Genomic DNA, 26,089 nt, shown 5'->3' with positions numbered 1-26,089 from the left:
GCTGCAGTCAGTAGCCGGAAATATGAATGGCTGTGCCAGAGCTGGTCTCCTTGCTGGCACTGCCATAACAAGAGGGCCCCTTCAGAGCAGGACCAGAGAACTGGAGACCTCTTTCAAAGCTGGTGTAAGGAATGTACCTTTGGAGCTGCTCCTTGTGAAGATCTTTTAGTGCTCTTCCTTGCGTGACTGGGTCAGATTCAAGAGTCCCAAGGAGATCTGTAAGGGACTCAGGGCAGTGCTGTGGTTTAAAGATTGTGGGTTGACGTAAAGAGAAAAAGATAAGGATAATAATTATGACAAATGTATTTATACGTAAATAATATATTTAGTACATTTTCACACATATACATCATATGCAGTTGCAGACATATCTGCAAAGATACTAATCCCTATTCCTATCTGTTTGCAAGTCCAGGACTTGTTGCAGGGTTTTAACAGCCACAGGGTTCACTGTAGGAAGTGAAGCGGTTGTCGGGCTGTTGCAGGAGTTGGAGCAACTGCAGAGCTCATTGCTAGAGCTGGAATCACCACAGGACTTGTGACTAAGTTGGAGCAGCCACTGGGCTCATTGGAGGGGTTGGAGCGACCACAGGGCTGTACCTCCTGGCACAGTGCATATTTCTTGTGAGGAATAATTTTCATTTTCTTATCATAGTACTTGGAACAGCTACAGGAGCTGTAGCAGGAGTGACATCAGAGCTCATTATGAGAGATGGAGTGACAGTAAGATCTGTCCAGAGCTTGGAACAACCACAGGACATATAGCAAACTTTGGAGCTTCTCAGGGTCTGTGCCAGGAGTTGCAGAGGCTGCAGCACTGTCAGCAGATCCAGCTCTCTTTCCCTTGAGGATGCTGAAGAGTGTTGAACACATCTCAGTAGGCGTGGGCCAGGCCCTGGCACACTGCAGTCATCTGTACTTGTTTGGGGTTACCAGGGCCACAGCAGACCTTCCCCCAATATTCTGCCAGATTCTCAGGATCCTGCAGTTTCTCAGAGATGAAGTTCCAAAGCCCTGAGGGTGCCCACCACTCCGGGCAGCTGCCCAGACCATCCAACAGCCCTTGTCATGCAGTGCCATCTCACCTTGGGGCAGAACACTCAGTGACATTCTCAAATAATTTTATACTCTGAGACAGAACCCAACCTGATACACATTAATGACATGTAGCAATGGAAGCATGATGGTTGGAGCATCCCATGGATAGTCAAAATCCGTAGAAGCTCCAGGGAAAGAAAAGTGAGAGGAAGGCTGAGGGACAGCTGGAAAGTGTCCTCCCATGTCTCCTCCATAGCCAGGCACCCTGAGGAGACAAAGTTTGACAGCTGCCAATTTTATTGCAACATAAGCCAAAGCCAAACAGCATAGCAAAATCATGGCCCCAGAGTTGACAAACAGTGCAGAAGGGAAAACAAGCAGCAAGCAAGGAGCTGTGCAATGCAGCTTCATGAGAAGTCGCAGTGAGCTCTACAAATAGGAAAACAATCAGCACCATGGCCAGCAAATTCTCCAGCTCCAACAAAGCCCTGTGTTAACTCGCTCTGGACAGATGTGCTGTTATCTCAACCCTTGGAGCCCCACATCGGGCACCAAAATGATGCTGATTGTTGAACCCAGCAGATGACTCAGCATCACACAGTGCTTTGTGCACTACCCACTTCCCAGTGGGATGGGGAAGAAATCAAGTGGGGAAAAATAGTACAACTTGTGAGTTGACATGAAGCTATTTACTAAGAGAGATGAAAGGAGAGGTGTAATCGTCATGACCATATATCCAGATATATGGTATAGTACATTACAACTGATTCACAAGCACAAGCTCAGCAGCAACAGAGTGATGCCCAGCTGGCTCCTAAGCAGCAGAAGAGAGTGAAATGATCTCCCACCCCTTTCAATACTCCTTCTGCTTGCTGTCAGATGGTGAGGAAAGTCCCTTTGGCCTCTTTAAGACAGCTGTCCTCAGTCTGTTCCCCCCAGTTCCTTGAGCACTCCACTGACCATGGCACTGGCTCTGTACAACACTGCTTAGCAGCAGCTGTAAACATCAGAGTGTTATCAGTGCTTTTCTCCTAGAACCAAAACACTGCACCATAGCAGACAGTCTGAGGAAAACAATTCCATCCCAGCTGTAACTCAGATACCTGCCTGTCCCCCTCCTCTTGTTCTTCCTGATCAGGAAGCAAGGAACAGAATCTGCTGCTTTCCTCTCTGAGCCCTTTCCATCAGTTCTCAGCTGGCTTCTCTGCCATCCCCAGGCAGAACTCAGTGCACTCTCACTGAGGGCAGCAGCATTTCCTCATCTTCCTTGGCTATCTGTCATAAGGAGTCCGTACCACATTTGCTACAATCCAGAGGTGGGAACCATCCCACAATGTCTCCATGAGCCAAACCAGACCCTAGGTCTGCAAATACACAGAGATTTGTAGCTCACTGAGTGAAAGTTTGTGGTCTTCTCATTGATGTAAAGACTCTTCATAAAATATCCCATTCCAGAAGCGTGATTTGATTTAGTCTGGCGGGGCCTCATATCTACACCATGGTACTGGTGTTCAGAAGGTGGCATGCAGGTACGAGACCCATTCTGGGGCTCACAGTTGTCCAGTGAGCACTGACACTACCAAGGCATGGCTTTCCTGAAGGTCCTCAGCTGCATTTGTTGGCTGGCTGGGGGTGTGTTGGAGGCCCCACGGAAACGCCATTCAAACGTGAGCCCAGAACAAAGAAAGGTGTCACCAGTGTGAGAATGAAGGTGTGTCACAGCTTTCAAATGCCTTAAGCTCTAGAATTTACAATAGATGGGGAACAGAGAAAGATCTGTCTCTCCTTTGGTGAGCTCATCCATTTAGTCAGCTGAATAACTCTGTGCTATCAGGTGCCCATTACTCGAAGATCTGATGTCATTTAGGATGGCCAAGAATACTCCCATGCCTCATCTGACTTCTAGCTGATGCTCAGGAAGGAGGTGACTCTCTTAGATGTCATCTACCACAGCTTGCTGGCACTGCTAAACACATCTATGAGCACCACGGGCACCTTCTGCCCATCAAGTGTCCGTGTGTGAGCAACTAACTTCCAGCTGAAGAAAGACCAAGGATTCAGACCAGGGGCTCAGACAATACAGGCAACCCCTTGTTATCAGGTGATCCAAAGCAAGAGGAGTCCTATTTCCCGTGGGTCTGTGGGGAAGTGAATCTGATTTCAACCCCAATATTTTACATCTGGAGATGAGACACCTGCACTGATTGCCTCTGCTGAATGACAGCTCTTCAAAGGGGAAGTCACACAGAGTCACAGAATCATTGAATGACCCACGTTGGACGGGAACACAATGATTATGAAGCTTCAACCCCCCTGCCTGGCAGGGCCACCAAACTTCCACATTTACTAGATCATGTTGCCCAGAGTCCCATCCAACCTGGCCTTGAACACCTCCAAGGACGGGGCATCCACAACCTCCCTGGGCAGCCTGTTCCAGGACCTCACCACTCTCCTAGTAAAGAACTTCCCCCTTACATCCAACCCAAATCTTCCCTCTTTCAACTTAAAACCATTTCCCCTTGTCCTGCTATTGTCAGCACTTTCCAAGAGATTACTCCCCTCCTGGTTATAGGTTCCCTTCAGTGTGGGAATACAACAAAAGCTGTTCAGAGCAGCAGCTGTGGAGCAAGATAAACAGCACTTCAGGTACTGAAAGGAATTCAGAGGGTCCCTGTCCTTGTCTGTGTGTCTTTTGTATTAAGGCCCAGGAGGAGAGTGTTGCTGCAACGCTAAGGAACTGTGTTAATTGAATGGCAAACCAGCTAGGCTAACCCCCTATGTTCTGCACATCCACAGCTGAGGGTCATACAAGACAGACACAGTGTTTAGAGTTGAATGCCAGTTTAACATTGTGCAGCAAAATCTTATATACTGTGACACATGAGCACGACAAGTACCACTGACCCATATGTCCCACCCATGTGTCCGCCCCCTGGTGCATGCAGGCACCACCTGCAACACTGTAGCCCACCAGGTACGGACCAGCGCTGCCTACCAGTGCCCTGCAGCGCTCCCCACAAAGAGCGTTCCCGATGAGGCATTTGCACTTCTGCTAAGCAAACACGATCTGTTAACAAAGTTATATAGTAAAAGAGTAAATCTCAAAGTTAAATGTTAGGAATGTGGGCCCATAACCAAGTAGGATGTGTGGTTATGATAAGGGAAGAACATCCTGCATAATAAAAAGAACACAGCCCAAGAAGCCGGCCAGAACCAGACTACTTCAGTTAAATATGATGGGGTAAAAAGGACAGAGTGAGAAAGATTCTGAGCCTTTGCAAAGAAGACATCTGACTTCATTCCCACTACCACAAGAGCAAGACCCCATCTACAAACAGCTCATGTGCTAGAGGGAGGGGCAGAATGTAATTAAGTTCCTGTAAAATAAGGAATAAGAAGGTAAGTTCCAGGAAATTTGTTTAATATGTATCAGCTTGGCTTTCAAATATGTAACACTTCTGCTTTCTGGTGTGCAAGATAGGAGTGATCCCCCTTGCACCCGGTGCCCAAAAATATATTACCTGCTTTATAACCTATATCCGGGTTATAGAGTTTGCTTCCACAAATCAAAGCCATGCTTCTGGCATCTGTCTATCCACTGGTAAATAACTGATCTGACATCCAAGTGCATTTAGCAGAGATGAGCCTCCTGTCTATCAGGAGCTTTCAGCCCTGGAGCCCCAGGGAAATCTCCAGGAGAAGCAGTGAGGAAGAGAAACTCAAATCCTCGGGTGTGCTGAGCTGGGCCAGGCTCCTGGGACACAGGGAGCTCATACAAGTGGGCAGAGCTGCAGAGAGACAGCTGTGCCCAGGAGCAGCTCTTGTGCACAGCACAGCCTGCAGGTGACAGAAGGAGAGGGGAGAAAGAGGAGGGAGCTTCCAAGATGTGTACGGTGTGAGCAGGCTGTGAACTAACTGCAGGAGCATTGCTCACAGATCATGACACGGTAAGTCTCACTGCATAAGGGTATGGGACTCTGCCGCCTGCCAGGCTCAGCACTCAGCCTGCCCGGGGAGCTGCCCAGGGCACTGAGGGGAGATGTGTGGGGGGAAGGAGCCCCCCAGCAGGGCTTGTGCTGCCACAGCTGCTGCCTGGGGCAGGGGATCACAGCTCCACTGCACAGCAGGATGTTTGTGAGGGTGCTTTGCAAGAGGTGAGCCAAGGCAGGGATTTTCCATTTCTTGTTCTCAGTGAAAGCAGAAATGATTGGAGGCAGAAATCTAAAAGGGGCTGACAACTTTGAACACAGCTCAGAGTCTCCCCAGTATTTCTCCAATCAGTTGGCTGTTTTGTGAACAGCCACACAAGTTGTGCTTTCAGTCTTTCCTACCTAAAAAAGTACAGTCAGCTTAAGTTATAGTTGTTTTCAGCAGGCATTAATAGTTCACTTCTCCTGCAAAAAGGCTGATTTCTCTAAGACAAATTGAAGTGCACAGAGGCTGTGGCTGGGGTCTTGAAGAGCAGCTTCAGAAAAGATGAAAATATCCAGGATGCTGGGGTATGTTTAGGAAATGAGAAGACAGGAAGAGTTCCTTAATCTTCTACTCTTTAAGGGATGGTGAAGCTCATCATATTATATACAGGTTATGGAGTTAAATAATTATTTTTCTAAGGGAAAGGAAAACTTTTATAGTATAGCAGGAGTATCTCTGAAAATGGTCTAGACTTTTCCTTATCTTCTGCTCTCTGAACAGGACTCCAAGCCCAGGAACAGCAGATGCCCAACAGCAGCTCCATCAGCGAGTTCCTCCTGCTGCCGTTGGCAGACACGCGGCAGCTGCAGCTCCTGCACTTCTGGCTCTTGCTGGGCATCTACCTGGCTGCCCTCCTGGGCAACGGCCTCATCAGCACAGCCGTAGCCTGCGACTGCCGCCTGCACACCCCCATGTACTTCTTCCTGCTCAACCTGGCCCTCCTCGACCTGGGCTGCATCTCCACCACTCTCCCCAAAGCCATGGCCAACGCCCTCTGGGACACCAGGGCCATCTCCTACGCAGGATGTGCTGCACAGCTCTTTTTCTTTCTCTTCTTCCTCTCAGCAGAATATTACCTTCTCACCGTCATGTCCTATGACCGCTACGTTGCCATCTGCAAGCCCCTGCACTACGGGACCCTGATGGACAGCAGAGCTTGTGCCACCATGGCAGCAGCTGCCTGGGTCGCTGGGGCTCTCTGTTCTGTGCTGCACACTGCCAGTACGTTTTCACTGCCTCTCTGCCAAGGCAATGTTGTCAACCAGTTTTTCTGTGAAATCCCACAGATCCTCAAGCTCTCCTGTTCAGAATCAAATCTCAGGGAAGTTGTGTTCATCATTTTTAGTATCAGTTTAGCCTTTGGCTGCTTTGTTTTCATAGTTGTGTCCTATGTGCAGATCTTCATGGCCGTGCTGAGGATGCCCTCTGAGCAGGGACGGCACAAAGCCTTCTCCACGTGCCTCCCTCACCTGGCCGTGGTCTCCCTGTTTGTCAGCACCGCCTTTTTTGCCTACCTGAAGCCCCCCTCTGTCTCCTCTCCATCCATGGACCTGATGGTGGCACTTCTGTACTCAGTTGTGACTCCAACAGTGAACCCCCTCGTCTACAGCATGAGGAACAGGGAAGTCAAGGATGCGGTGAGGAAAGTGATGACCACATGCGTTTCAAAAGCTGTGAACTGCCCATCTCTTGGAATTCATGGCTTGTAATGCAGCTTTTTACTGAATAAAGATCACTTTTATTGTTTGTTTGTTTTGTGCCATTTTATCAGTGTAAATTATTCTTCTTATTATTTTTTAAATACTGTAATGTTTTTCACTAAAACCTCAATATTGAAACCAGTTCTTATTTAGCTTGTACATTTGTAGTGTAGCCCAGACACACTGTACATAATGAGCCAAGCTCTCTGTTTACCTTAACAGAATAAAGAATATGCAGTGACTCCATCTGTTCTCCTTCTTGTGAGACATTTCTGAAGCTTTTGGGGTCAGATGTTCTCAGAAACCCACAATCCATCAGGAAGCACACAGCTGTTCATCAGAATGTACAGTAGCTTCAGCCTGCAGCAGCTGATGGGCCATCCCTGGTCTTCTGGCTGGGGTCTGTGCTTTCAGGCTCACATCTGTCAGTGCCTTTGAGAGACCAGGAGCATCTGCTGGTTTGCATGTTGGTTGTCAGGTCCCCTCTTCCTTATTCCCTGTGAGACTCTGCACAGGACAAGTTCTTGGACATGGGTTATCATATCAGAAGTTCCCAAGTTTCCTTCAGGGCTTCTTCCATTTTGTACACAGAGGTGGTCGCTGCCTCCAAGATGGTCTGTGGTAGAGGAATCGTGCACAAAAGACTGATAAAATTTACCCATCACCTATAGGAGCCATTCTGGAGCATCAGCTGGTAGGAATGCCCCGAATGAGATGACTGACACGAGGAGGTCAGGAAAAGGAAACTCTTCCAGCTGGCTGCTCTCCGGGCAATTTCCAAACTAAATGTTCAAGTGTTCCTCTCAGAGATGATCCCCAGCAGCTCTTTTGTTTATGGCAATTTCCCCATGAAAGTTGTGACCATCTGGCTGTTCTGTCAATTGAAGCACTTCAAATTGGCGTATCATGTTTCCTTGTAGAATCCTTGAGTTGTTTGCAGTTCTAAGCCATTCATGAGCCAGCAGTGTGCCCTTGTAGCCAAAAAGGCCAATGGCATTCTGGGGTGCCTTAAAAAGAGCGTGTCCAGCAGGTCGAGGGAGGTGATCCTCCCCCTCTACTCTGCCCTGGTGAGGCCTCATCTGGAATACTGTGTCCAGTTCTGGGCTCCCCAGTACAAAAAAGACAGGGATCTCTTGGGAAGAGTCCAGCGGAGGGCCACAAAGATGGTGAAGGGCCTGGAGCATCTCCCCTATGAGGAGAGACTTAGGGAACTGGGTCTGTTTAGCCTTGAGAAAAGAAGGCTGAGAGGGGACTTGATCCAGGTTTATAAATACCTGAAGTGTGGGAGCCATAGTGGCGAGGCTGGTCTGTTTTCAGTAGTGCGTGGGGACAGGACTAGGGGAAATGGGCTGAAACTTCAGCATAGGAAGTTCCGCACGAATGTGCGCAAGAACTTCTTTACGGTGAGGGTGACGGAGCACTGGAACAGGCTGCACAGGGAGGTGGTGGAGTCTCCTTCTCTGGAGATATTCAAGACCCGCCTGGATGCCTACCTGTGCAACGTGGTGTAGGGAGCCTGCTTTGGCAGGGGGTTGGACTCGATGATCTCTAGAGGTCCCTTCCAACCCCTACAATTCTGTGATTCGGTGATTCTCTTGTTGGTCTTAGTGCCTCCATCTGTCAGACATGAAAGAGATGATAAAATGCTGAGGGAAGCGATGGGATAGCAAAACAGCCAGCTGTGTGTTTGAGGAAATGACACTGTCAGTGAGAGCTGCCATGGGGAGCTTGGACGCCTTCCTCTGGCTTGGGAAGGATGTGGTTGGTAACAGCCAAAGGGTTTGGCTGTGATAAGGAAGCTTGCCACGTCGGGCACTGCAGAATTTGAAACTGCCTTCCCACGACAGAGCATGAATCTTACCATAGGCAGCGTGTCATGGGAAGTAGTGTCAGTGACCTGCATGAAAGGAACGTGCTGTTCCACATGGGGCCATTCTGGAAGTTTACTGGTCAGACTTTCTTCATGAGATCTCCCTAGATTGTTTCTGTCCAACTTCTACGCTTGCTTTGTCTCTTTCCAGTTCTCCGCAGTGATGAACAGCCTTGTGGAGATGATGCAGAAGCTGCAGCTGAGGGACTGAGAGGAGGAGCGTCAGAAGGCAACGACTGCAGTGCGCAGCGTTTCAGTTGCTGCCCAACTCAGCACTCCAAGTTTGATTGCAGTCAGTCAATAAACCATCACTATTACAGATTCACAGAGAGTGCATGGTTTGTCCAGTGGCATTCCATGAGCTGCTGCACCACTTTGGGTCAAGTAGCATCTACGCATCTTTGGCCCAGCACAGCCCATCCCAGCACTGTTCTTCCAGGCAGTGCTCCGAGTGATCCTGCTGTTGCCAACACCCATAGGGGTTTCCCATGGAGCTCCATGGCATACACAGTAAAATAATATGATTGAGGCGACTAAATCGAACAAAACAGAGAGAGTCCCCAAAAGCCGAGAGGCCTACTGTGAACTCTTCCCACTCCCTGAAAGTCCGAGAGAGAGAGAGAGCTCCAGCCTGGGAGCGAGATTATAGATGTCCTCCTCCCGTGACTTATCTCTGGACGCGGCGTCCTCTGGGATATGTAGTTCTTCTCCAAGAGCTGAGTAATCGGGACGCTGCCATTCTACGGAACTGGAGCATGAATGATCCATACTGCACATGATGTTATGATGTGGAATATTGACAGCAGCACCACAAAACCATGACATTCCACCCCTTATTCTACATTATTACATCATGGTTAATATATATACATATATACACGTATATAAAACTATGATAGCTAAATAATACAATGAAATGTAACAGGACTAAATGTATAATTATAATAACTAAAATACACTAAATGTGCAAATATATCCATAGATGCATAGAATTACTGACTGCACTCCCCCAGCATCAAATTCCCTTGTGGTACACATTGAACATCCCCATCCTTCTGCATCACCCACCAAGTGCACCCAGGTCCCTGGGCAAAAACAGTTCCACGGACAGGTTTGCCCTTTGCAGAGGCTGGAAAGACCCAAACAGCTTTTCCCAACATGTTCTTTACATGTACAACAGGTACCTTATCTCCTTCTATAGTGTGTCGGGGGCTAGGTAGGGCCATCACGATTGACAGATCCTCTAGTATTGACCAACCAATCTTCTGCCAGATGCTTTTCCCAGTGCTTAGATGTTCCACCACCCATTGCTTTCAACATAGTTTTCAAGAGCGGTTTTGTAGTTCTTCAGGTTCATGAAGGGCAGGTCCTGTTTGACCAACCAATCTGATCTCCTTTTATAATCGAGTGACCTATCTGCTGGTTGAGGGAAAGGCTGTTGATGTGCTCTACCTAGATTTCAGCAAAGCCTTCGACACTGTCTCCCATGGTATTCTCCTGCAGAAGCTGGCAGCCCGTGGCTTGGATGGGTACACACTAGGCTGGGTAAGGAGCTGGCTGGAGGGCTGGGCCCAGAGAGTGGTGGTAAATGGAGTTAAATCCAGCTGGCGACCTTTCATAAGTGGTGTTCCCCAGGGGTCAGTGCTGGGGCCTGTCCTCTTCAATGTCTTTATTGATGACCAGGATGAGGGCATTGAGTGCGCCCTCAGTAAGTTCCCAAATTGGCTGGGAGTGTGGATCTGCCTGGGAGTAGCGAGGCCCTACAGAGGGATCTGGACAGGCTGGAGAGCCGGGATGAAGCCAATGGGATGAAGTTCAACAAGACCAAATGCCGGGTCCTGCACTTTGGCTACATCAACCCCGGTCAACGGTACAGGCTTGGGGCAGAGTGGCTGGAAGACTGCGTAGAGGAAATGGACCTGGGGGTACTGACTGATGCTTGGCTGAACATGAGCCAAAAGTGTGCCTGGATGGCCAGGAAGGCCAACGGCATCCTGGCTTGCATCAGAAACAGTGTTACTAGCAGGAACAGGGAGGTAATTGTCCCCCTGTACTCAGCTCTGGTGAGACCACACGTTGAGCACTGTGTCCAGTTTTGGGCACCTCAGCACAAGAAAGACATTGAGGCCCTGGAACGTGTTCAGAGGAGGGCTACAAAGCTGGTGAGGGGTCTGGGAGGAGCCTGGAGGAGCCATGCTGCAGGAGCTGGGAATGTTCAGCCTGGAAAAGTGGAGGCTCAGGAGAGAGACCTCACTGGTCTCTATAACTTCCTGAAGGGAGGTTGTGGTGAGCTGGGGGTTGGCCTCTTGTGCCATTAATGATTGGACTAGGGGAAATGGCTTCAAGCCTGTAATAGGTTACCCTATGCACCACCATCATTTTGGTGCCTGATGTGGGGCTCCAAGGATTGAGATAACAGCACATCTGTCCAGAGCGAGTTAACACAGGGCTCTGTGGAAGCTGCAGAATTGCTGGCCATGATGCTGATTGTTTCCCTGTTTGTGGAGCTTGTTGTGTCTTCTCATGAAGCTGCATTGCACAGCTCCTTGCTTGCTGCTTGTTTTCCCTGCTGCACTGTTTGTCAACTCTGGGGGCTGGATTCGGGGATTTATTTTGCTATGCTGTTTGACCTTGGTTTATATCACGATAAAATGGCAGCTGACAAAGTGAAGTTCTGTGCACATTCAGCTCTACGGTCATCTTTGGGTTTTGGAAGGAATATTGTTGATATGATCAGTAATTACACCCTATACTTTGTCTTTTCAGGGAGTCTGGCTATGGAGGAGAGAAAGGAGGACAGTTTCCAGCAGTCCCTCAGCCTCCCTCTCATTTCTTCTTTCCCTGGAGCTCCAGAGCTAGTTCCAATAGCTCCTGAGGATTTTGACTATCCATGGGAAGCTCAAACCTACACGCTCCCATTGCTACATGTCGTTAATGTGTTTCAGGTTATGTCTCAGATTAAACAATTAATCAAGAATATCACTGAGAGATCTGAACCACGGTGAGACAGCTCTGCATGGCAGGGGTTTTGGGACGGTCTGGGCAGCTGCCTGGAACGGTGGGCACAACCCAGGGCTTTGGAACTTCATCTCCGAACAACTGCAGAATCCTGAGAACCTGGTAGAATATGGGGGAAGGTCTGCTGTGGCCCTGGTAATCCCATAGAGGCACAAGTGACTGCAGTGTGCAAGGGCCTGGCCCACACCTACTGAGCTGTGTTCAACACTCTTCAGCATCCTCAAGGGGAAGAGAGCTGGATCTGCTGACAGTGCTGCAGCCTCTGCAACTCCTGGCACAAACTCTGCAGGAACTCCAAGTTTTTGCTGCACATCCTGCAGTTGCTCCAAGCTCTGGGACAGATCCCGCTGTCACTCCTCCCTTCATAATGAGCTCTGCAGTCACTCCTGCTACAGGTCCTGTAGCTGTTCCAAGTACTGCTATAGCAAAATGAAACAAATTCCTTCCAGGGGAGGTGCGCTGTGCCAGCAGGTACAGCCATGTGGTCGCTCCAACCCTACAAATTAGCCTAGTGTCTGCTCCAAATTCTGTCACAGGTTCTGTGGTGATTCCAGATATGGCAATGACATGCGCTCCTGCAACAGCCCAGCGGCTGCTACAGCTCCTGCAGTGAACCCTGTGGCTGTTAAAACCCCTGCAAAAGGTCCTGGAATTGCAAACTTATATGCATACATATTAGTATCTATGCATATATGTTTGCAACAGCATATATTGTCTATATGTGAAAATATACCATATGTATAACTTGTATGTTTGCAAATACATATATAGATGCACTTGTCATTATGATTACGCTTTTTTTATTCTTTGTCTCAGTAAGTAGCTTTACTAACCAACTAATTCTAAAGCGCAGCACTGCCCGCAGTCCTTTACAGATTTCATTTAGACTCTTGAAACTGTCGCTGTCACGCAGTGAAGTGCACCAGAAGATATCGGGGACTTCTCAGGGAGCAGCTCCTGAGGTACATTCCTTACACCAGCTTTGGAAGAGCCCTCCAGTTCTTATTAAGAGTACTATGGCAGTGTAAAGAGAGCAGGAATGAAAAGAGCGCATTGTGCTGCTGTCTGTGGCTGTACCTCCCCCAGACCCAGACAAGACAGGAAGAGAGAAGAGAAAAGGAAAAGTCTATTATGAAAGTGTTTTATTTATTTTGTAACCTATTCAGGGAATCTGGTTCAGTGCTTACACGAGCTCTTAGAGTAAGATAATGGAAAGCAGGTAGGAAAGAAGTGAAATACATGCTTATTTAGAAGTTCAATAACATTCTTTTTGCGGGTTGTATATCACACACATTCAAACAATCAAAGATGCTTAAAACAAAAAGTACCATCACTGGGAATCATGTGAGGAAGATGTGCAATTTATGGAAGCTGGAATAGTGCGCACTGCAACACCATCCTGAGAGCTTGCTTGATCTCCCTGTTCCTCATGCTGTAGATAATAGGGTTCAGTGTTGGAGGAACCACTGCATACAGAAGTGCCACTGTCAGATCCAGGAGTGGGGAGGAAATGGAGGGGGTCTTCAGGCAGGCAATAGAGGCAGTGCTGACAAGCAGTGAGAGCACGACCAAATGAGGGAGGCACGTGGAGAAGGCTTTGTGCCATCCCTGCTCAGAAGGCATCCTCAGCACGGCCATGAAGATCTGCACATAGGACACAACTATGAAAACAAAGCAACCAAAGACTAAACTGAAACTTAAAATGATAAGCACAACTTCCTTGAGGTAGGAGGCTGAGCAGGAGAGCTTGAGGATCTGTGGGATTTCACAGAAGAACTGGTTGACAACATTGCCTTGGCAGAGAGGCAGTGAAAACGTACTGGCAGTGTGCAGCAAAGAATAGAGAAGCCCACTGCCCCAGGCAGCTGCTGCCATGGTGGCACAAGCTCTGCTGTCCATCAAGGTCCCGTAGTGCAGGGGCTTGCAGATGGCAACATAGCGGTCATAGGACATGATGGTGAGAAGGGAATACTCTGCTGAGATGAAGAATGCAAAGAAAAAGATCTGTGCAGCACATCCTGCGTAGGAGATGGCCCTGGTGTCCCAGAGGGCGTTGGCCAGGGCTTTGGGGAGAGTGGTGGAGATGCAGCCCAGGTCGAGGAGGGCCAGGTTGAGCAGGAAGAAGTACATGGGGGTGTGCAGGTGACGGTCGCAGGCTACGGCTGTGCTGATGAGGCCGTTGCCCAGGAGGGCAGCCAGGTAGATGCCCAGCAAGAGCCAGAAGTGCAGGAGCTGCAGCTGCCGCGTGTCTGCCAACGGCAGCAGGAGGAACTCGCTGATGGAGCTGCTGTTGGGCATCTGCTGTTCCTGGGCTTGGAGTCCTGCTTAGAGTGCAGAAGATAATTACAAGTCCAGACTGTTCACAGAGACAGTCCTTCAGCTATACTATGAAATATGTTGATTCTCTTACTATAATGTTCATTTAGCACATGTACTTGCATTTAATTTCATGAAATCCAACCTTGCTTAAGCAGAAGAATCGTGTGAAGCTGTAAACTTCCTTTGAGTTTCTGATCTTATGCCATCTCTCTGGATAGTTTCATATGTTTCATGTCTGATGTCTTTACCCCATCTGCTCTTATAGCACCCAACCCCGGCCTTCATTCCCTTCAATCTCTATTTGAAAAAGCAGCCTGTTGGCAGGTTATGTGAATTATTCATGTCTTCAGAGTATGATAATAGTTACAACTTGTTCCAACCTGCGAGAAAGGAGAGACAGAAAGCAAAGCACGTGTGACGCATAGCAAAACATCCAACGGATGGAAGAAAAATTCTCAGAGCAGTGAAAGCTGCTTTTAGATTTTTGCCTCCAATCCTTTTTTCCTTCCCTCAGAACAGGAAAAAAAAAAAAAAAAAACAAAAAAAAAAACCCTGCCTTGTTTATACAATTGCAAAGTACCCCCAGAAACATTCAGTTGTGCAGTGGAGCTGTGATCCCCTGCCCCAGGCAGCAGCTGTGGCAGCACAAGCCCTGCTGGGGGGCTCCTTCCCCCCACATGTCTCCCCACAGCGCCCTGGGCAGCTCCCTGGGCAGGCTGAGTGCTGAGCCTGGCAGGCGGCAGAGTCCCATAGCCGGCACACAGCCCCTGGGGCACAGCAGGGACCCTGCTCTGCAGGACAGCCCTGGGCACCCGCCTGCAGCCCCGGCTGCACAGACTGCAGCCGTGCTGGGACACGCAGCCCTCAGGGCTGTGCTCTGACGCTGCAGCACGGAAGCCCTCAGCTGGTGCAGAAGGCTTTTTCCATAGTAAAGATACATGCAGTGCCTGCAGCCTGATCTGCTATGGGACGTCCCAGTTTAGATAATCCTCTATTAAAAGCAGCTGCATTGCCTACTGCAAGAGACTTACCGTGTCGTGGTCTTTGAACAATGCTCCTGCAGTGAGCTCACAGCCCGCTCACACCGTACACATCCTGTAAGCTCTCTCCACTTTCTCTCTTCTCTGTCTGTCTCCTGCATGCTGTGCTGTGCACAAGAGCTGCTCCTGGGCGCAGCTCTGTCTCTCTACAGCACTGCCCACTTTTATGAGCTCCCTGTGTCCCAGGAGCCTGGCCCAGCTCAGCAGCAGATGTCATTTTTATCCTACCCACTCATGTCCCCTGACACGTCTCTGCATCTTCATAGCCAACAGTTCCTGAAAGACAACAGCATCACGACTGTGCTTTAAGTTCTGCTGAATTAACCATCTCAGTTTCCTGAGATTGACACCTCCTTAATGAGCTAGGGATCTGTGAGGGGAAAGGCCTATTGTTGGCCATCCTAATGACAACAAAGCCAAACATTTAGGGCATCTCAAAGTGCCTCTGTCACCCATCTACACGGAGCATACAGAGTTACCCATGTAACATGTAGAGTTGGGAAGTTGAGGAGGACCATTGTCCACATAGTAACGGAATAGAACACATTGGGGACACCCTGGATTGATATCATTTGCACAGTGCTGCTTTAATTCCTTCTTTAAACACAATGATAAATAAACAATAAATGTATTTTGGATACTTCCCCTTTAAATTCTCTCCAGTTACCTCTCCATTTTGCTGAACATGTTCTGAAAACCTGAAGAAAATAACAGGAAGGCACAAGGCACAGGAGGCACTTCAGGTTATAATGGGCCCCAGGCGGCATTTGCTGCTGAGTCCATCAACCTCCAGTGCAGACAGAAGAAGTTTGCACAAAGTGCTCAGCAAGACAAAGGCAGAAGTAACAGTGAAGTTTCTTGGAGTATTAATGGGCCCACTGAGGAACATTACCAAGCCAGCTTCCCAAGGGACTTGTTAGAGAAGATAATTGGAAGCCATGAGTACAGGCAGGCAAAGACACTGACATGGTGGCTTTCATGCTAAGAAACATCTCCTTTGTCTTACGAAGCAGACAGGCCAAGCCCTGATTCCCAGACCCTTGGCAGGGAGATCCTGTCCCTCATGTTGTCTCAGGGCCCTTCCTGGGGCAGTGGGATGGAGGTCTGTATGATTTCAAAATAAAGATATGGGGACAGAAGATCCCAGGCTCTGCATGGGGTGCAAGGATGCTGTGAAGTTCATGTCCCATGTGTGCCCTGTGTTTCCTTGCAAAATGTGGGATGTGAGAAGGGCCCAGTGTACTTGTGTTGACTGCAACCAATGACAGAATTGTCCTTCAGCTGTTTTTCCATAACTCCCACCATCATTTCATCCAAAATTTTACCAGGCACTGGAGTCAGAGTGACAGGTCCATAATCGCCCGTGTCATCTTTCTTGCTCTTCGTTATAATGGGACAACATTTGCCAGCTTCCTGTCAACTGGCATGACCCAAGACTTACTTTGATGCATTTGAAATGAGAGCCCAGAGCATACTAAAGTGTCCTCACTGCAAGAACGTAGATGTGCCATAACTTTGCGATGCCTTGAACTCCAGAGTATGACACAGATGGAGCAGGGAGGAAGATCTGCCTCTTCTGTTGAGAGCTCATTCATTTGGTGAGTAGAACATCACTACATGCTCCTCTGGGATAGGTGCAAAATACACACTGGGTGCCCTAAGCACAGGGCTGTGGTAGCATTTAGGATGGCCACGAATACCTCCCTTCTGGCTCTCAGCTGTTGCTCAGGAAAGAGGTGTCTATCTCAGAGATTTTCTGTCACAGTTTACAAGCACTAGCACACAACTAGGATCACCCCAGGCACCTTGAGCATCACTGAGAGTCTGTGTACAAGCAATGTGTTGTGGTCCCTGTTGAATAAAGACCAAGGATTCAGATGAGGGACTCACACACAGACACCTCATTGTACACATCTGAATTGAGCTAAGTGAACTCCCTGCTCCCGTGGTTCTTTGAGGAACTGATCCCAGTTCAGCCCCAGGGTTTCCAACTGAGGATGCGATGCCTAACTCTAGAGTTAGGATGGGATGGTCAGATAATAACAGGACAATGGAAATGGCTTTAAATCAAAAAGGGGAGTCATAGGTTAGATGTTAAGAACTTATTTTTTACACAGAGGCACTGGATAAAGTTACCCTTAGAGGCTGTAGATGCCTAATGGATGGGATCCTGGGTTTACTGTGGGTTTACTAGCACATCAATCCAGGTTTACACATCCTTTTCTCTAGGCCAACTCACGCTTTACTCAAGGATTTACTCACAATTTTCTTTGGGTTTCCTCCTACTTTACACCACGTTTTACAACTTTTCATTGATTTTACTCACATTTTACTGTGGGTTTTTCTCACACTTTATTTGGTTAATTGTTGTAGCCCTTAAGACCACCAATCAGAGCCAGCCAAGTGTTTACCAGCTTGACTCAAGTCAAAGAAAAAGAAGATGAGGGCCTTCATCTGAAAGACCACAAATGAACCACCAAGAGATTTCCATGTGTAAAAGAACTGAGACCTGGAGAGGGAAAAATGTCCATCGTTTTGGGGACTCATTGTTGTGGGAGACAGAGAGGTCAGCTTGGCCTCACCGAATGACAGTGACAGAAACTAATCTCACTGACAGTGAGGCTCTGGAAAAGAGACAAGAGGTCTGAAGAAACAGGGGTGTTTTGTACCTCAGCATACAATAAGCTCTCTGCTTGACTTGCGGAATCAAACTCTATAGCCCGAGAGATGTAGAGTAGGTATGTTTATTTCAGCGGTGCTGAAATTTCCATGCAGGGTGCAAGGGGGATCGCTCCTCCTAACTGGCACACCAGCAAGCAAAATTGTTTCATATTTGGAAGCCAAGCTCATACATATTCATCAGATGTCCTGGAAGCCATCTACATATTCATAATTTTCCCGAGAATTCATTTGCATACTGCCCCTCCCCTTGGTGCATGCACTGTCCACAGCAGGGGGCTCCTCCTGGTGGTTGCTGGATGAAGGCTCGACGTCTTCCTGGCGAAGGCTCAAAGTCTTCCTCACTCTGCCCTTTTCACCCTGCTGCAGCTTCACAGAAATAATCTGGTTACAGCTGGTCCCTTGCCCAGAGTTCCCCATAACGCTGACAGTGGAGTTTCAAAATATCACTATGTTTGAGACACTGCGCGGTTTATTTAATTGATTCTACACAGGCATTCATATCACCATACCCTGTCTCAGTTTCAGATGTTTGACTGAGATCCTTTAGTTCTGCAACTATTACAACTGCAGGATTTTTAGGAAGATTTTCCACTCTCTTTTCCCCATCCTGGACATTCTGAGTACGATCGGGGAATGAATCCCATACAGCTATCCTAAAAAGGTATTGGTTCGAACTAGCATATAACGAAACCACCCCTTTCCTTGGGAGTTCAGAGAGAACCATTTGCCTTTGTTGCCCAGGGTAAATTCCCAGTGTCACATCCACTGGTGGCAGGACACCAACATCCACAGGTTCTTTCTGACTGACAGCCGAGAATTTGACAGCCTCTACGACCTCATCACCCACCACCGGGAGACGCCGCTGTGGTACAACAGAATTGAGATGAGGCTGACAGAGCTGGTGCCTCAGTCCAACCCTTGCAGCAACACAGACTGGGTGCCACGGGATGGCACAAGAGGGACCATGCCAATTCCCCTGATAATTTTGTAAGCGCTGTATGTGGGTATGCTACCAATGGATATAAATCCTCCACTATTCTGTTTCTAGCCCTTGAATCTTGTAGTATCCGGTAGTTCCTGTAAAGTTTAATAATCGGGAGGATGTTTGCATTGTATTTTTGACTCACACTCCACCAACAACCTGAGTTTCTGAAAATGATCAATTATTGGCTGGATTGCTTTCCTGTATTTGAGTATGAGGGAGTACTGTTTAATCCAAACCGACTGAGCTCCCTGCTTTATTCTGAATGCCATTGGTGCTGCATCCTTAGCCCTTCCTTGGGTTTGCACCACACACACTTAAGGGTGAACTTGATCACTTATTTCATCTGAAATCCCAGTCCCTGCAGGGGTAGTGATCAGTGCTAAACTAAGCACCTCTATTAACTGTTCTTCTTTTACCTCAGACTCCAATTTTCCTTCAGACTTTATTTCAACTCACAGTTGCTCTAGTAAATCTTGCCCTAGCAAAGGCTTTGGGGAATGTGGCACATACAAATCTTTGTGTATTCCTACCTGTTTACCTGGAATAAATTGTAAAGGCCTAAGAAAGTAAGCCTTTTCACTTTGGGGCAGTAGTTTGTACTGCTGTTGTAAAATCATATATGCACAGTAAGAAGCACCCATATCCACCAGAAAGTAAACCTCTTTATTCTGCTCCCCTAGCTACTGTTTCACCATTGGATCTGCTAGGGTAAACTTTGCAATCGAAGATGGTACCCTCTCACTCAGCTTGGTAGGATTACTCCACCAGTGTCCCACTGCAGTTTGCACACTGCTTTCATTCCAGTAGGGCAGAGCCCTCCCTGGGCTCATTCAGCACCCCTCCCACACCCCCACTGACCTCTTCCTGAGGGAACCTCTGGTTCCTATGTCCCTACCCCAGCTCTGCAACAGTAACAGCTGCTGTTATTTTTAATTTCTTTACTATCTCTGTTTTTTAATCAGTTGTTTCTTTTTTCCCATCTTGCTACCCTCTTCAGCCGTGACATCCCTGTTACACCTTGCTCATCTTTGTCTTCCTCAGCCTGAGTCCTACCCAACTTCCTCACTTTCCAAACCCTCATTATTACATCAACTACTAACATCATACTTCAGTCCCACCTCCTCCTCTCCAGAGGCTTCTGGTGCTAACACTGGGATTTTGGGTTTCCTAGATCTCTGCCAGCTCTTCTCAATTCCCTTGCCCTGTCCTCTCCACCTCCCCCTTTGCAAGTAGTGCTCTTTGCAGCAGCCGTCTGTGACCCCAACTCACTCTCTCACTCCGAGAGTTCTGCTCTGCTCGCAGGGGAACGGGGCAGGGGGTATTGCTCTCATGTCAGTGCAGATAAAATCACTTACTGTTTAACCCTATTTTCTCTCTACACTATTCCACTATTTGTACCCTCATTTACACTTCCACATACCCTCAAGTATACTTCCACATGCCATTAACAATTACACTTTCTTATACCATCAAAACAGTTTGTCAAACAATAGCGTTCAGTTCCAGTAAACACTTTAAATACCATATAGCTTTCCTTAACAATCTGTATTGTACAGTTATAAACACCTCGCCGCTGAACCAGCATTGATTGACTCAGCTCCCTCACACACTTCCTCGCAAGCATGACATAGTATCACATAAATGGGTTGACACTCATTTGTCGGGTGGAATGTACACCTACCCTCTTCCTAATCTATGGAGTTCAAACTCTTGTTTTCTTACATACAAGCATAAAGTACTTATGAGTGGACAGACAACACAGAGTCCTTCACTTCATCCATCTCTGGACATTTCCCTCAGGAGGAAGGAACAGCGGATCAGGACTCTGCACTCACCCCGCAGCTATGCGGTCTCTCACTCACACCACAGTCACTCTGACATTGAGATCAAAAACCATGATTTATTATTTAATCTAACCCATAAGCTCACCTCCCAAGGAGCAGCATGGATGGCTGTACCCTGAGTAGGACGTCTCCTCACGACTTGTAGGCTCCCATTACCATACACACACATGTTCCACCTATGGAGGGTTCGTGTCTGTCCCCGCAGTGGTCAGGTGAGGGAGGGAGTCCTTCTGAGAAATCTCAGGGTGAGCCAAAGGTGTCTCCCCTCTCAGTTGGTCCTGCAGCCAAACAGAGCTGGCCCCATCTGTGTCACCAAATTGACTTGTGTAATGAAACCCTATAACCAAGTGTTAGGTTATAAAGCAGGGATCCGTTTATTCAGTGCCACATATTCATTGTTTCCTATAACTCATTTGCATAGTGTTCGTTCCTCTGGGAGTTGCACTGTGCAAGGAGGTACAGCCCTGTGGTTACTCCAACCCCTCCAATGAGCCCAGTGGCAGCTCCAACTTTGTCACAGGTCCTGTGGTGATTCCAGCCCTGGCAATGAGCTCTGCAGCTGCTCCAACTCCTGCAACAGCCCAACAGCTGCTTCAGCTCCTACAGTGAACCCTGTGGCTGTTAAAACCCCTGCAACAACTCCTGGACTTGCAATAGATACGCATACGTGTCAGTATCTATGCATATCTGTTTGCAAGGGCATATGTTGTAGACATATGAAAATATAACAAATATATTATATATGTATAAATATATTTGTCATAATTATTCTCCATTTTCTCTTTATCTCAACCCATAAATTTTAAACCACAACACTGTCCTGAGTCCCTTACAGATCTCCTTGGGAATCCTGAAATTGACCCAGTCACTCAGTGAAGAGCACCAGAAGATCTCGAGGTCTTCTCAGCGAGCAGCTCCTGAGGTACATTCCTTACACCAACTTTGGAAGAGGCCTCGAATTCTCTGGTTCTGCTTTGATTGGTCCCTCTTGTTATGGCAGTGCCAGAGCTCTTGGAGTGAGAAAATGGAAAGTAGGTAGGAAAGAAGACACAGAATCAAACACTCAAACATGCACTAAAAAAAGAACCTTCTCTGGGAACTGTGTGTGAAAGATGTGCACTTTATTGAAGCTGGAATAGTGCGTATTGCAACACCTTGCTGACAGCGTGCTTGATCTCCCTGTACCTCATGCTGTAGATAATAGGGTTCAGTGTTGGAGGAACCACGGAGTACAGAAGTGCCACTGTCAAATCCAGGAGTGGGGAAGAGATAAAGGGGGGCTTCAGGTGGGCAAAAAATGCAGAGCTGAGAAACAGGGAGACCACAGCCAGGTGAGGGAGGCATGTGGAGAAGGCTTTGTGCCGTCCCTGCTCAGAGGGCATCCTCAGCACAGCAAGGAAGATCTGCACATAGGACACCACTATGAAAACAAAACACCCAAACAATAAACTGACACTAAAAATGATAAGCACAAGTTCCCTGAGGAAGAAGCCTGAGCAGGAGAGCTTGAGGAATTGGGGGATTTCACAGAAAAACTGGTTGACAACATTGCCTTGGCAGAGAGGCAGTGAAAATGTACTGGCAGTGTGCAGCAAGGAATAGAAAACCCCAGCGCCCCAGGCAGCTGCTGCCATGGTGGCACAAGCTCTGCTGTCCATCAAGGTCCCGTAGTGCAGGGGCTTGCAGATGGCAACGTAGCGGTCATAGGACATGATGGTGAGAAGGAAATACTCTGCGGTGATGAAGAAAAGAAAGAAAAAGAGCTGTGCAGCACATCCTGCGTAGGAGATGGCCCTGGTGTCCCAGAGGGCGTTGGCCAGGGCTTTGGGGAGAGTGGTGGAGATGCAGCCCAGGTCGAGGAGGGCCAGGTTGAGCAGGAAGAAGTACATGGGGGTGTGCAGGCGGCGGTCGCAGGCTACGGCTGTGCTGATGAGGCCATTGCCCAGGAGGGCAGCCAGGTAGATGCCCAGCAAGAGCCAGAAGTGCAGGAGCTGCAGCTGCCGTGTGTCTCCCAGAGGCAGGAGGAGGAACTTGCTGATGGAGCTGCTGTTGGGCATCTGCTGTTCCTGGGCTTGGAGTCCTGCTCAGAGTGCAGAAGATGCTGATAAGTCCAGACTGTTCACAGAGACGGTCCTTCTGCTATACTATAGAAGTTCTCCTTTGCCTTTGGAAAATGTTCATTTAACTCCATAACTTGTATTTATTTTCATGAGCTTCAACATCCCTAAAGAAGTAGAAGAGTAGGAGCTCTTACTAATTTCTCATTTCATAATCCTATCCCAGCCTCCTGAATATTTTCCTCTCAGGAGCTGTTCACACGTTTCGTATCTTTACTCCAACTGGTCTTAGAGCCCCCAACCCCAGCCTCGTTGCACTTCAATTTCTCATACAGAAATCTGCCGGTTTGCAAAATAAGAGCACTATTAACGTCTGCAGAAAACAATAAAAACTAAAACTGATTCTGTCCTATTAGAAACGAGAGGCTGAAAGCACTACCGGTGTGACTGTTCACAAAACAAGCAATAGACTGAAGAAATATTCGGGAGTCTCAGAGCTGTGCTCAAATTTCACAGCCTGTTTTAGTTTTCTGCCTTCAAACTTCATTCCTTCCCTCAGAACAGGAAATGGAACATCCCTGCCTTGGCTCTCCTCTCACAAAGTGCCCTCACAAACATTCAGTTGTGCAGTGGAGCTGTGATCCCCTGCCCCAGGCAGCAGCTGTGGCAGCACAAGCCCTGCCGGGGGGCTCCTTCCCCCCACACGTCTCCCTGCAGTGCCCTGGGCAGCTCCCCGGGCAGGCTGAGTGCTGAGCCTGGCAGGCGGCAGAGTCCCATAGCCGGCACACAGCCCCTGGGGCACAGCAGGGACCCTGCTCTGCAGGACAGCCCTGGGCACCCGCCTGCAGCCCCATATTCACAACCTGCAGCCCTGCTGGGACACACAGCCCTCAGGGCTGTACTCTGACACTGCAGCACGGAAGCCCTCAGCTGGAACAGAAGGCTTTTTCCACAGTAATGAAACATGCAGTGTCTGCACCTAGATCTGCTATTGAATGTCCCATTTATAGTTAGCCCTCTATGAACAGCAGCTGCATGGCCTGAAGTGAGACTTACCTTGTCATGGTCTGTCAGCAATGTTCCTGCAGTGAGCTCAGAAGGCTGCTCACACCTCACACATCCTGTAAGCTCTCTCCCCTTTCTCTCCTCTCCTTCTGTCACCTGCAGGCTGTGCTGTGCACAAGAGCTGCTCCTGGGAACAGCTGTCTCTGCAGCACCACCCACTTTTATGAGCTTCCTATGTCCCAGGAGCCCAGCCCAACTCAGTAGCAGAGGATGTCATCTTTATCCATCCCACTTGTCTCTCCTGAGATGTCTGGGGTTTTCATGGTCAACAGCTCCTGAAAGACAACAGCATCATGACAGTACATTCAAATCTGTTGAATTTAACACCAGATTTCTAGTGGTCAGTGACTAGTTCCAGACATGTGGTGAGTCCTCCCAGAGAGTGTTTGCTGAAACTAAAAGGGCACACAGACAAGGACACAATAGCATAGAATCATAGAATCACCAAGGTTGGCAAAGACCTACAAGATCATTCAGTCCAACTGTTCACCTATCACCAATAGCTCCCACTAATCCATGCTCTTCAACACAACATCCAATCATTCCTTGAACACCTCCAGGGTCCGTGAATCCACCACACCCCTGGGAAGTCCATTCCACGTCCCAAATTGCAGGACACGGTTTTTGGTCTTGGTGAACTTCATCCCATTGGCTTCAGCCCAGCTCTCCAGCCTGTCCAGATCCCTCTGTAGGGCCTTTCTAACCCCAGGCAGGTCCACACTCCCAGCCAATTTGTTGTCATCTGCAAACTTACTGAGGGTTCACTCAATGCCCTCATCTGGGTCAACAATAAAGATATTGAAGAGGAAAGGCAACAGCACTGACCTCTGGGGAACACCAAGTAGGCACACAGGTAGGCGTCCAGGTGGGTCTTGAATATCTCCAGACAAGGAGACTACACAACCCCGTTGGGCAGCCTGTTCCAGTGCTCCGTCACCCTCACTGTAAAGAAGTTCTTGCACACATTTGTGTGGAACTTCCTATGCTCCAGTTTCCGGCCATTTCCCCTTGTCCTGTCTCCACACACTGCTGAAAAGAGTTTGGTCTCACCACTTTGCCCCCCACACCTCAGATATTTATAGACCTGGATCAGGTCCCCTCTCAGTCTTCTTTTCTCAAGGCTAAACAGACCCAGTTCACATAGCTTTTCTTCATATGGGAGATGATCCAGACCCTTCACAATCTTTGTAGCCCTTTACTTCAGTGTTTCCAAGAGATCCGTGGTTTTTTTTGTTTGTTTGTTTGTTTGTTTTTGTTTGTTTGTTTGTTTGTTTTTTTTAATGATGATCCCAGAACTAGACACAGTACTCCAGATGAGTCCTTACCAGGGCAGATTAGAGGCGAAGGATCACCTCCCTCGACCCCCTGGCCACCCTCTTCTGTATGCAGACCAGAATGCCATTGGCCTTTTTGTCCACAAGGGCACACTGCTGGCTCATGGCCAACCTGTCATCCACCAGGACACCCAGGTCCCTCTCAGCAGCGCTCCTCTCCAGCAGCTCATCCCCCAGCCTGCCCTGGTGCATGCAATTATTCCTCCCTAGGTGCAAGGCTCTACATTTGCTTTTGTTAAACCTCAACTGGTTTCTTACTGCCCAGCTCACCAGCCTGTCCAGGTCTCATTGAATGGCAGCACAGCCTTCAGGTGTGTCAGCCAATCCTACCAACTTCGTATTGTCAAAAAACTTGCTGAAGGCGGACACTATCCACATGTCAAGGTCACTGATGAAGATGTTGAACAAGACCGGACCCACCACCGACACCTGGGGAACACGGCTACATACAGATCACAAACTGGACTCTGCACCGCCAACGACAACTCTCTGTGCCCTGCCGGTCAGCCAGTTCTCAACCCACCTCACTGTCCACTCATCTATCCCACACTTCCTTAGCTTGGTTATATGGATGTCATGGGGGACAGTATCAAATGTCTTGCTGAAATCAAGGTAGACGACATCCACCGCTCTCGCCCCATCCACCCAGCCATGGAAAATGTCATAGAAGGCTACGAGGTTGGTCGAGCATGACCTCCCCTTGGTGGACACATGCTGACTACTCCTGATAACTTCCTTTTCTTCCAGCTGTCTGGAGATGGCATCCAGCACAAGCTGTTCCATCACCTTTCAAGGGACTGAGGTGAGACGTCCTAGCGTGTAATTACCCACATCATCCTTCATGCCCTCTTTGAAGACCGGAGTGACATTGGCTATCCTGCAGTCTTCAGTGGAGGATAAATCCTCCAGATGGAGCATGTAGTGATATTCTGATAAACTTAACCCCATGGATGAACTCACAACAGAAGAGGCAGATCATCCTCTCTGCTTCACCTGTGGCATACTCTGGAGTTCAAGGCACTGCAAAGCTATGGCACATCTACGTTCTTGCACTGATGACACCTTAACATGCTCTGGGCTCTCATTTCAATTGCATCTAAGTAAGTCTAGGGTCATGCCAGTAGACAGGAAACTAGCAAATGCTGTCTCATTGTAAGGAAGA

General features: G+C 48.4%; 2 protein-coding genes across 2 annotated transcripts; one reads left to right on the top strand and one right to left on the bottom strand.

Annotated features, from left to right (window-relative positions):
- The first annotated feature begins 5,756 nt into the window (after positions 1-5,756).
- On the top strand, positions 5,757-6,722 carry LOC140265167 (olfactory receptor 14J1-like). The gene has a single exon (XM_072361053.1). The coding sequence runs from the start codon at positions 5,757-5,759 to the stop codon at positions 6,720-6,722; it is 966 nt and encodes a 321-aa protein (XP_072217154.1).
- A 14,870-nt stretch (positions 6,723-21,592) lies between these two features.
- Positions 21,593-22,360, bottom strand: LOC140265191 (olfactory receptor 14C36-like). Its single transcript, XM_072361076.1, has one exon. The coding sequence runs from the start codon at positions 22,358-22,360 to the stop codon at positions 21,593-21,595; it is 768 nt and encodes a 255-aa protein (XP_072217177.1).
- Positions 22,361-26,089: the final 3,729 nt, after the last annotated feature.

The sequence above is a fragment of the Excalfactoria chinensis genome, unplaced genomic scaffold (genome assembly GCF_039878825.1).
Source record: "Excalfactoria chinensis isolate bCotChi1 unplaced genomic scaffold, bCotChi1.hap2 Scaffold_68, whole genome shotgun sequence".
Taxonomy (NCBI): Eukaryota; Metazoa; Chordata; class Aves; order Galliformes; family Phasianidae; genus Excalfactoria; species Excalfactoria chinensis.
Note: the sequence above shows the minus strand (reverse complement) of the source record. Positions and strands in the feature narration are given on the sequence as shown.